Here is a 12,407-nt window from a genome sequence, read left to right as displayed (position 1 = left end):
TACTGTATGTAACAAGGACACTGTAAAATAAAGTGTTACCAATATTTGCTTTAGAATTTTCCATGATTTTATTTACTTTATTATTTTCCATGATATTTACACAGGCCTGCAAACCACTTTAAAAATAACCTGATGTTTCCAGGTTTTCAATGAAAGTTTAAAACCTGTTGCAAAACATAACACTGTAATTAGTCATGACTCATTCTTGATTCATTTAAAAATATTAGGAAGTTTTGAGAAGGCATTTTTTATTGGAAATATTTATTGCAGAATACAAGTGTAACAGCTGAAACAACTCTTTATCGATGTCAAGAGTGTTCAAAACTTAAAAATGTCTGAATTTGGATACTAGCTTAAAAACACCACAAGGTTTAATTGATTTTTACTCATAGACAGAGAAACCGAGACATTCAAAATGCACCAATGAGAAATGCTGAAAATAAAATGCACATACAAAATGAACATGTCTAATAACTATGTTTAAGCAATGACACGCATGCCAACTCAAGCAAAACCGAGGTCAAGTTCATACTGTTGGCTTCCTTCCAACAACTGTCATGTTTCATCATGTGACTATGAGATAAGACAATGCACGTGGATTCAAATGTGTAACATAACATCTGCTGATGGCAGCACACCCAATCCTTCATCCTCTTCCAAATCTTCACCATTATCAATCGTCCAACAGTGGCATGGACTTTGAGATATAGGTGAACTCCAAAAATAAAACATGTGAATCACAGGCAAACAAATCATTCTCAGTGACAATGTCAAACTTGGACAAGTTTGCACAGGGGGAAGAGTGCAAGTTTGAGTGAGTTTTTTTTGGCAGCACAGAAATGTCATACTTCTCAAATGGTAAAAAAGAAGGCCAAATAGGGGAAAAAAAAATATTCAATAGTGATTCACGAATCACTACTGTCACAAACCAATTCACACATGATGGTAGAAGACTAAAACAGGGAATCTCACAAAACCGGTCTGGATGGAGGATAGATTTTTTTTTTCTATACAGAGACCTGCATATGACATGTAGACAAAAATATAGGCCTATATATTGTGGCCACGAATTAAGAACTCATCCTCTCATTTTAGGAAATCGTGGCCCCACGTGTGCATGCGATATAATCTGTTCCCTCGTTTGACTAAAATAATCATTTGTTCCCTCAATTTAATAAATTTGTGGCCATGTTGTACAAATTTGTTCCATTGAACGAATTGTCGTGGGAACAAATTGTACGTTCGTGGCCATGATATATATATATATATATATATTATTTTTTTTGTCCACGTCACATGTGCTCTGTACATTTAAAAGTTCACTCCCAATTCTCATTATCGTAATATGGCAAAAATTCTATACAATTTCAATTGTAAATTATTTATACATCATGGTTGTAATTGTTTTTGTACTACAGTAATGAACATCAAAAGAATAACATCCAAATGCAATACGGTATGCTTATGTGAAAATCTGCTTAAAGACAAAAAACTTCTAAATCTTTAGTGATAGTTCACCCAAAAATTAATGATCAGCATTTGTCACGTCGTTCCAAACGCATGACTTTCATTTATCAACTAATTTAGTTGATTTTTTTCATATATGTATACTTTTTTAATACTTTTATTATTTTTTATATATTTTAATATAATATTCAATATCTTTTTGTCCATTCATTGGAAGTTCACGCAACCAAAATGTTTAAACTTCAAAAAGTACTGTACTACATAAAGACAGTTTTAATCTGAGTCTTATGAAGAGGCATGATCGCTTTATATGATGAACAGATTTATTTTTAGACAAAAACATTGATCAACTTGTATACATAGCACATCAAATTTGGTCAATGGCCATACTAGATGCATGAGAACAAACCTCATTGTTTTGCTGAAGATCAAATGTGCTTGCTTGACATGTGCGAACAAACTTCACTGGTTCTCGTGCATCAAACACACACATTTGAGCTTCTGTTGACCATATTTGATGCGCTCAGTGTATGGATGTTGATAAAATGCTTATATGTGGATAAAAGCATAAATTAGATATGTTTAAAATATAAACTGATTGCATCTCATCCTTATGAATTACTTTGCATCTTAACGTACATTTCCAAGCTGGAAAATGATGGATGCTTGGACTTTTAATGGATGGACAAAAAAGATGAGGGAAATGAAGATGAGCTAAAATCTTATGGTTGGGTTTTTTTGGGGATTATTTTTTTCTCTTGAATTCAGAGAGAAAAAGAACCTGTTTGACAGGATCCACCTATACAATCTAAGTGAAATACAGTAGCCAAATACTGTATTTGTGTCCACACATTTGACCTGACTTACAAGAGTTCATATCATATATTGAACATATGCAGTATCCAAAAAAATTTATAAATAGTTAAAAATATAAGAAAATGGCACTCAAAACAGCCAACTCTAGTCCCTTTAAAGATTAAGGCAAATCATCTTGTGTAGTGCTACATTTGCAAAAAATCATTCCTATATATTGACTGTGATGACAAATGAAACTCTGAAAATACTGTGTCATCACAGTTAAGTACTCTGTGTGTGCGTTGTGAGGTCTCTGGATCAGATAGCAGCGCATGCAGACTTTGAGAGTTCTGTGGTGCTACAATTCACTTCCCTCATCCTGAGTTACTTGAGGGGAGTCCAGAAGCACAAACATGTCTTCGATCACTTGCCACAGGCAGCTGTCTAGCGGGAAGTCGTTGTCCACGAGGTTGACGAGGTAATAGTTGTCGTGGATGTACTTGATGATCATGCGTGAGGGCGATTCGTCCTCGTACAACTTCGCCCATTGTTCGATCCACAGTGCGAAAGCCTCGTCCTGCGGGAACAGAAAGAATTGAGCTCAGTTCTAGTCGATTTTATATTTTACTACAGCACATAATCACTCTTATCATTGAGACCGCAAAGGTGAGTGTGCCTGTAAGTGTGCCAAGGTTGTCTAAACTGGGACAGTGAGAATGTAAGGTCAATGAGGGTTTCGGAAGCGTCACACATGCATTAGCAAGCCGTTTAAACACCTCGCTCTGGACATCGGTTTAAAAACAAAGTGAAATTTGCATTGTTAGGTGGTTGCTAGGGTGTTCAAGATGATGACTAGGTCGATGAATCATCACCTTCCAAAACATAAAGCTGACTGGATCCACCACGGTGGGCTGGACGATCTCTCTGCCTGGGAATATCCCCCATGTCACAGCGTTGGGCTGCATGTCAGGGGCATTTGTGATATTCCTACCCTAAAAAGAGAAAACATTTCAAATTGCCAATATTAAAACCTGAAGATTATATAATGTAAGCTGGTTCTTGTACAGTAGGTACAGGTGTTTTACCTGAACGTTGACAATATGGTAGTTCACACGAGGTTCGTATTTCTTCAGCACTTGCAGAAGTGCAGTGACATTTTCACTTGATGTGAAAAACTCCAAATATGCCTGTTGATTTCAAGAGGTAAAAATAATCACGCTGAAAGAACTATTTCCAAAAGTCAGGAAATATTTACACGGAGAATACACGGTATAAAAATAAATAACACTTGCGTGCAAATTAATTAATGTAATGCGGAACTACTGTTAGAAACGCGGGTTCTGTAGCCCTGCCTTAAGCTAGGTTTGCACTGTCTATGGGTTTGTGAGCCTCCGCTGCGCACACGCCTCCCTAAATGGACGAGGCATTTATACTATGCGCTCGCCGGTGTACTATTCTTTGAAACGACAGGGAGCGACTCGGTGTAATTGTCCTCTAAACCATCAGGAATCAGCGGTGAGAAGAAGTAAGGTACACTCGTGAATGTTTATTTAAGTACAACACTTTAGTAGCATACACCAAAACCACACTACAAAAGAATCGTGCAAAGCAGTAAACCTTGTGACATTAGAAAAAAAAATGGATATGAGAACGTAACCTACAACTAAATGAACGTTATCTTACATAATTTCTAAACATTTTTATTAAGTTTTGTGAAGCTTTTTATAAAACATGGCCATTTATTTTTATTTAAAGGGCTTATGTCTGCTATTGTAGGCTCATTTAGTTAACGTAAGCAACTAATTTAGACACAAGAACTGGGTGCCGGTGCTGTGAGATGTACATGCTCGGACAGTTTCGGCTTGAAGTCGTGCATCTTCGGATGCGGAGCCGCGCGCGCTGTTACAAAAAAAGCCGTGCACTGCACACCACCACGCGAAATGGGGCCTTGCGCGCACGACCGCCCACACCGCAATGACGACATTTTTGCCGTGCACACCTTCGCGCTCGTGCGTCCGCACATAAGAGATGCTGTATTTTCAGATTTATAGCTGATTGTCTTATTTTGTTTACATCTTACTTTACACACTTAAGGCCAGGCTGTCGCAGCTAGCTCAGGGGAGAGACTGTATAAGTGGTACAGACTGAGACATGCACAATACAAATAATTCCCTTCTGCATTTTTGTTTTGCTTTTCCCTCCACTGTACCGAAATTGTACCAAACCGTGATGTCTAAACCGAGGTATGAACCGAACCCTGACTTCAGTGTACCGTTCCACCCCTAGTCTCCTGCTACCCTTGTTGGATTTGTATATTAAACCTTGTATTGGAACTTTCTTCATCGGTCTGCCGACGCACATGCCTTACACACAGACTACATTTATGGTATTTTTTTCTAGCTCAACAAATCTATTACATTTCCCCCTTTCATTTTATGGAAAAGAGCAGTTTGCTCATTCTTGAAAATATCTTAATTCACATTCCACACTGTTGAATAGTGTTTTGCTGACCTTTTGAAAGACGTATCCCCCTGGAGGGCCCCAGCCTACAATGGGGTCGGATGAGGCTTTACCGTTAATGTTGGGTTGAGAGTTAATGGTGAGAACACCCCTGCGGTTCACCTTCTCCAACTCATCCTTCAACAGGTTGGTCTCTGTAGCCAGAGGGTCGTCGTTCCACGGCAGACACATGATCTACAAAAAACATTAAGATATAAATATTACATGCAATATTGTAGTAGTATTTTTTTATAACTTGCAGCATATTTAGGACACATAAATAACTCAATTGATGACATGAGTGGGCACTATGATCAATTTTAAGTTTGAAATGAAAGTATTTGATGAACATACTATGTAATGGGAATTGATACGATTTTATCCATATCAATGCCACTGATGATTACGCTTATCGATCCGATTCTTTAACGATTCCTGATAGCACTGTGTGGGGAGAAAAGTAGTCATATGCTTCTTTTTTTTGGTTTTATTTGTTTTAAAGCTTACACTTGTAATAAATGGAACCTTATTGTAAAGTGTTACCGATTCAGACGTCTCGTGAGTTCAGTGTTGGAAAGATTATCAGTTGTTTTAACCATTCATTAAAATGAATCTGTTCAAAGGAGTCATTAGTTCGCGAATTGGACGTGTCATTATCGGACGTGAACGCGTTGTGTGATTATCCCGGCAGTTAGGACATCGCACAAGATTTGTCTCAACACAGGAAACATTTCATCACTGGATAGGGTTTTCGTTTATTTAAAGTGTGGTTTATGTCAGCTGAATGTGCGGAACGCTTTTCAGAGAAGATAAGGCCATGTATTTTAGCACAATTCACACCCAGTGGTAATCTCTGGATGATCTCTGGATCATCTCTTTAAAAAAATCTCTGAATGCTCCACATGAAACTTTGGTCTTCTGACCTTTGACCATCGTGTCGATTTATTTTGATTAATATGTGTGAGGGAAAGAGAGCAAGACAGCGCTTAGTTTGTAGAAGGTGAAGCCTTGTTTATTCTTTCGTCTGGCTCCGAAGAGAAAGTGCGCGTGCGACTGGGGCTCTCGCTCTGCTAGTTCTTTCAGTTAAACATGCGCCCTGTCACAAGCGCAGCAGTTCATCTACATTATTCACTGATCAAATAAGATTTTGGCGGGACAAAAATTCGCTTTGGCGGCCAGTCTGTATATATTATGGCTTGGACTTGGAGCAGGAGCAGCGATAAGAGGACTCGTTAACGTCAAAGGCATACCATATCGATGGTTCAGAAAAATTAGAACCGGTTCTCGAGTGGAACCGGATTTCAATTCCCATCCCTAGCGGAGAGCATTCACTTAATATTATCATCATCTCTTTTTTACAGAGGTGGCTTTTAGAGGCTTTTGCATCGGAGGTCTTCACATCTACCACATTATAGCAGAACTCTACTGGTACTTTTACCATCATACTGCCCAGCCGTACATGGTTGTATACTGATCCTGGCTGTACCACTCTACCTTGTGTCCATTGCAATTGGTTTTCCCCGTGATGTAGTTGGTGAAGACTTCATAAACACTCTCCTCGCTCGTTAGTTCCTCACCCCACATCTCCAGCAGGGCCTCTTTAGGAGACTTACTCTTCAGGTAGAACAGGTAGTAGTCTGTCAGCTCGCCAAAGGCTGGTGAGGAGGAGTTACCCCTGATGGCGACACGTTAATTAACATTTTTGGTCTCTACATCTTTGAACGATCCACATAAAGCCCAGAAATGAGGGAGGAAACATTTTATGTACCATCTTCCGTTGGGGAAATCATCCCAGTCCTGTGTTCTGTAGATGTAGCTTTTGGGTCGGGAAGCCCAGAATATTGGCCTGACGTCTTCTTCCTTTCGCTTTGGATGGGCGCTGATGGCCCAGGGCAGAGGTCGCCTAAAGTTCACATAAAATCAATGTAAATAGGTGAACCTCATAAAAACAGCATTTTGGGAACTAATCTCTCGAATTAATGATTCAAAGACAAATACATTTTTTATCAGTTATTTGAAGAGCCATGTTGCTTTCAAAAGGTGAATTACTCTATTTTGATTGCTTAAGTAGACATCAGTACCGGTAATTATATCCGAACTATAAACTTTTATCCCATTTCTTCTGTTATAATATGAATATTTGTAGCACAGAAATAACGATACTGTGTGGTTGAAAATGACTGTTTGTGAAGCGGTTTCATACATGACAACTGCTTTCTCTGGGTCAGCGGCAGCCGCAATGCAGATTTGATTGTTCCTGTGTGATTTTGTCAAAGGTTTAATACACACAGGCAAATTGTTGTCATTAAGGAATGAGATTGCATGGGTGTTTGAATCGAGATTGCGATCTTTTAATAATTAATCATTCAGCTCTATGCCAAATACAGTTTAACTTCCAGCTAAAAAATGACAATGCATAATGCAGGACTTTTTATTATAAGCAAACGGTCATCCACTGGGATTCTTATTTTGAAATGTCTACTCTTTACTACTTTTGGCTGCTCTTTCAAAAAGATTTAGATAAAATATGCAATCTACGTAAAGTAAATGCTTTGCATAAATGTGCAGTATTTATTGATTGAGAACTGCTGTAAAACCAAAAGCATGTAGAACGTGAAACAGTGCTGCATTTTACTATGAGCATATTTATTTAATTAAATCATGCATTTTGAAGTTTAACAATCCCATCAGGCCTTGGGATAAGGAATCCCATCGCAATTCCTGTTTTTCCGTCTGCATATAAGACCTAAAATGATACTTTTGTTATACCATTTAAGATATTTAAGACTTTTTATGGCCTTGAATATGATTAAACTGGACCCTGATTACATCTGCTGCTGTTATATATAATCAATACAGCACTCAAGTCATTTACAATCCATAATCACCTGAGAACCATTATCGCCTTCAGCGTTTGCTGTACTATCACCAAAACACAATGGGTTGAAGTGAATGAAAAAAATAAAACAGGAGCAGTTTCTAAGGTACATTTCAAAGCCACTCACCGTGGATCCTCTACCCATAAGCCCAGCTGTCTGAGCACTTCCATGGTGGCCACCTCTCTGTTGAGTGTGTAAAAGTGCAGGCCTGGGACCTCTCCACTGGCCAGCAGAACCTTGCACATCTCCACCGCCTGCTGGATGCCATAGTTCCGAATGGCGGCATCGTTTTCTTTAATGGGCTCAATCACCTGCTTGATCTCCTCTGGCACTTCAAGTTTGGAGAGTTTGACCAGCTGACGGAGTGAGTGATACCCCTGTGCAAACAACGGACATTCCAATGAATTTAAAGAATGCACAAAAAAGCACGATAAAAGTCCATACAAAATGTTCTGAAGATAGTTTTGTGTGAGAAATTTGACACTAAAATCTAAGACATTTTATTGAAATCTGGTGATGTGACGAGTCTAAATAATCATATGCATAATTGAAATTCGAGAGTTACATCAGAGGGAGAATTTCTGTAAAAATTGGCTTCAATTTCAGGATATTGTATGACTTTAGAAGATTTGAAATAGAGCATGCTTTTGTTGCATAGAGAAAAACAGTGTGAACATTCTTCAAAACATCTATTAAACGTATTAAAAATTGTTAGTTAAACAGGACATTAGATAGTTGTTCAACTCTTTTCTAGTTGCATTAAATGTATATTGTTTATTTTTCAGATTATTCTCTTTACAAAAGTTAACAATTAACAAAAGTCTCTTATAGAAATCAAACAAATATTACAAAATAACCGCTTAACAGAATTTTACTGCCATTTTGAGTTTTGATATTACAGAGTGCAAGTCAGAGCTCCCCAATAATTCAGAGTTTACGATTTGTGATTACAAGTAACATGACCATTTTTTCCGTTCAGTAATTCTGACATGGCATGAACACACCTCAACATAAGAATTCATAAATGACAGAAATTAGATTTTTCAAATGAGCCAGGTGAAGTACTTTAAAACATACAGAAATCATTACACAGTGGTGCTGCTGGCCTGATAACTTTTTTTTATTGTACAAAAATGTGGTGCAATAAATACATGAATCACATCATTGCATAAATTAAATTGGTATTTTGCAATGATATGACATCATATGGCAGTTTTATGCAGCAGTGTTTGGCTGATAAGAGAATTGGATGACTTCCACATCATCAAGGACCATCAAGTTGCAGTGATTGGTCAGTTTATGTGTTCATGTACCTGAATGGGGAAGATTCCTGGGAGAATGGGGCAGGTGATGCCAATGGCCCGACAGTCTTTGGTAAATTTAAGGAAGGTTTCTGCCCTGAAGAAAAGCTGGGTGACAATGAAGTGAGCACCAGCATCAACCTTCTCCTTCAAGTGCCTGAGGTCATCTTCATAGCTCTCAGCCTCTGGGTGACCCGTGGGGTAACCTATCATTACATTTGAGAGGGGTTTGAGCTGGTGAATTTTAGAGTTCCATGCAAAAAAAATAAAAATCACAATGTACAAATGTACACACCTAGAACCAGAAATCTAGAAACTTGCTGCCAAAATACCATGTGTTGTTGTAAAGTATTCTGAGTGGTTGCTAGGTGGTTACTGGGTCAGGACCCTACTTCAATGTAAGCATTTGGCACTTTATCGTCCACCAGGAGAAAATCTGTGAACAATGGTAATTTGCCTTAGCAAACACCATTAATTGCTTGTCTGCCTAAAGCTCACCTGCAACACAGATATCAAAATAGTCATCGAATTCACAGCGAATGTGCTTGACCAGATCTGTGGCATAGTTGAAACCTCCATCTTCCTCCACCCAATCTTCCCCAATAGGATCTGCAAAAGATGACAATTCGGGTCAAATCGAAAACAATGCTGTGTGCATGGCTAGATGTGTCCGTTGTATGTGTGTAGACTACATATGATACTATTTTGACCAGCTGAGAACTCGTGAAAAGCTTATAAAATGTGTAAAGGAGTCAAAACAGCGACAGGAATCCCTCCGTCACACACAAACGAAGTTCTTCTGCGAGGTTTGGTGCACACCAGTATTCGGATGGCAGCTTTAACACTTATTCAAGTGAACTGCGCAAACAGAGCAATCGCACCAGGGTTCGTTTTAATCGGAAAAAACATGGCAAGTGTGAACACACCCAAAATACCTAATTTTGGCTAAATTCTACAGCAGTTCTGCATGTATCCTTCATCGGAAAGGCAAACCCAGAATCACAGACAAACACAGTGGGATAAAAATAATCCAAGATGGCCAATGGACTAGAGAGAAAAGATTATTATAAGCTATACTTAAATCTCATTCAGTATTGAAAAGTTCAGAAGTTTAAACATTAGTTAGAAGTTCAATTTAATAAAAAATTGTCTATTGTACCAAATATCGTACATACATTATATTAAAACTGCTGCTGCCATTCAAAAGTAATTTAAGTCAGTCACTTATGAGGATCCGTAACAGTTACTATGCTACTTTAGAGAGCAGTTGAATATGTAGACATCGTGACCTTTTATTAGGTTTTGAAAATTGCCCCGTGATTGGGAGTGGCACATACAAATGTGTTGTTTGAACCCATAAGTATAACTCATATAGATTTCAAATGAGTCCGTGTTCATACCTCCTCTGAGGGCCATGATATTCTTCAGGCCTAGCCGCTTGGCTTTATTTAAATGGGCTGATATTTTCTCTTTCGTCTGATTACAGCATGTCAAATGCAGGACACTCTCCAGGCCGCAATAATTGACGGCTGTGCTTGCTATCATCATGGAAGACGTTTCTTTATCTGAGCCCGGATCTCCAGCGGGATGCCAAGTGATGTCAATGAAGAGAGGACCTCCAGAACCCATTCGGTCAAATCTAACAGACAAAGAACAGAAATATATTTTTAAACACATACTATAACTTTTTGCATAAAACATAAAAAGTAGATCGGCATTTTTTGCTTTATTACCTAGAGATAAGATTGACTGCTCCAGATGTTGTGCGGGGTGGGAAGAACTCTAGTGAGAACCAGTGGTCCCCAGACTCGATCCTCCGTTTCATCTTGTCCCGCAGGCGGTCAGTGCGGTCGGCGTCCAGTACAGGGGTTGAGCACCTGGAGCTCTCTTTGGAGCTCTCTCCACTGTTACTGGCCCCGCTAGAGTCGCTCTTAGAGGACTGCCAACCTATGTCAGCTCTTTGGTTCACCATGTTTCCTGTACCAAGTGTTCATATGTTTATACATCACCCAAATAAAAACAAAAAACAGAGAACACGATCACTTAGCGCTAGCTTGACTTTTTTTATTGTTTCTAAACCTGTCTGTATGGGATACTAGTGGCAGTTTTTTCATCGCAAACAAACTACATTGATGACGCTGCCTATGTTCAGAATGGAATATTAGCATAGCTGCACAAAATTACTGTATTCTGCTCATTAAAAAAAATAGTAAAAAATATTTCAACGGTATAATACATCATCCTGCAAATAAGAAAAATGGGTATTTATTTTGTATTTTTTTTGTATTACATTTTGTACAAATGTCTTAACGTTCGACAGTCTGGTCAAGAGATGTGTAAAAAAATTGCATATGTAATGACTTCACAGTGGAATGCCACAGTGGAAATGGAAAGTCAGGCCCACTGTAGTGTGCCATATACAGTATCCTGAGCAATATGTTCTTATACTATATATCAAGGTCAAGGACCAAAATGGAAATAAGTTAATGCAACTTTGTTGTGTTATCCTTGACAAAGAAGTTGTAACAATGTTGTATTGATACTTTTTGTCAAATAAACTCAAACTCATACTGTGCACATGACACTTGAATCTTTAAATTGTGTAATATTATGTAACATTAGTTCAGAAACACGTAGTTGAAGAGATAAAAAACACATTATCATTATAATGTAAACTTTTGATTTAAAGTTTCCTACTCAAACATGTATTACTGACTGCTAAGTTACTTAATATCATTATGAAGGTGGTTTTATGCGTTACGTTCATGTCTTTCTCAAATATTTATAGCATAGTAATTCAAAAAGACAGCAGGCAGATTTGAAGTAATTGCTCACGATCTCTACTTTATCATAAACATGAATGGTTAGCAGTAACTTACGTGAAGTTTTATAAAAATTATGATGATCCTAATATCTAAATGGATTAAGTTTTGCCCATAACGGGTCTCTTGACATAATAATGAAGACACGCTTATGTAAAAAGTAGCTTTTAAAGCCATGATTTTAAAGCAGGCAATCAATGCAAGCAACAAACAGCGTTTTATATGACAACTCATTTCAGAAATTATTTGTGCATCTTTTGGTATTGTGCATTGTGCGAGAGGGTGATCTAGACATGCGGTCTGCACGACTGCAGCCTATAAATAGCCTAACCGAAAGCGAAACAGTCATGTCGGCTCTGTAAACGTGTAAAGAAGTCTTTGCTTCATTACCTTCAACCTTTTCCCGGTCCCCTAGGAGTTATGAGAGGATAGTACAGTTCCAGTGCTCTGCCTCAACAGCGTGTGCGAACACACAGCATGGACGACAAAGATGATGGTGTTATAATAGACCACGCCCATTTCATACGAGTCACGCCCACCTCTGTCCATAGGATCGTCCTATTGGCTGCAGGGTCTGTCATCGCTTATGATGTAAACACACCACATGCACTCATTAATAATTAAATGAGCTATATGTGTATGTG

The 12,407-nt window shown here is 38.3% G+C and overlaps 1 protein-coding gene across 1 annotated transcript; it reads right to left on the bottom strand.

Moving 5' to 3' along the window:
- Nucleotides 1-1,645: 1,645 nt before the first annotated feature.
- Nucleotides 1,646-12,323, bottom strand: mthfr (methylenetetrahydrofolate reductase (NAD(P)H)). Its single transcript, XM_079637041.1, has 12 exons — nt 12,154-12,323; nt 10,675-10,918; nt 10,342-10,580; nt 9,440-9,550; nt 8,954-9,147; nt 7,767-8,017; nt 6,530-6,664; nt 6,256-6,436; nt 4,774-4,956; nt 3,348-3,449; nt 3,135-3,254; nt 1,646-2,839 (listed from the first exon to the last, which is right to left on the bottom strand). The coding sequence occupies exons 2-12, from the start codon at nt 10,911-10,913 to the stop codon at nt 2,621-2,623; spliced, it is 1,974 nt and encodes a 657-aa protein (XP_079493167.1). The 5' UTR covers nt 10,914-10,918; nt 12,154-12,323; the 3' UTR covers nt 1,646-2,620.
- Nucleotides 12,324-12,407: the final 84 nt, after the last annotated feature.

Source organism: Phoxinus phoxinus (assembly GCF_949152265.1).
Source record: "Phoxinus phoxinus genome assembly, chromosome: 15".
NCBI classification, from domain to species: Eukaryota; Metazoa; Chordata; class Actinopteri; order Cypriniformes; family Leuciscidae; genus Phoxinus; species Phoxinus phoxinus.
Note: the sequence above shows the minus strand (reverse complement) of the source record. Positions and strands in the feature narration are given on the sequence as shown.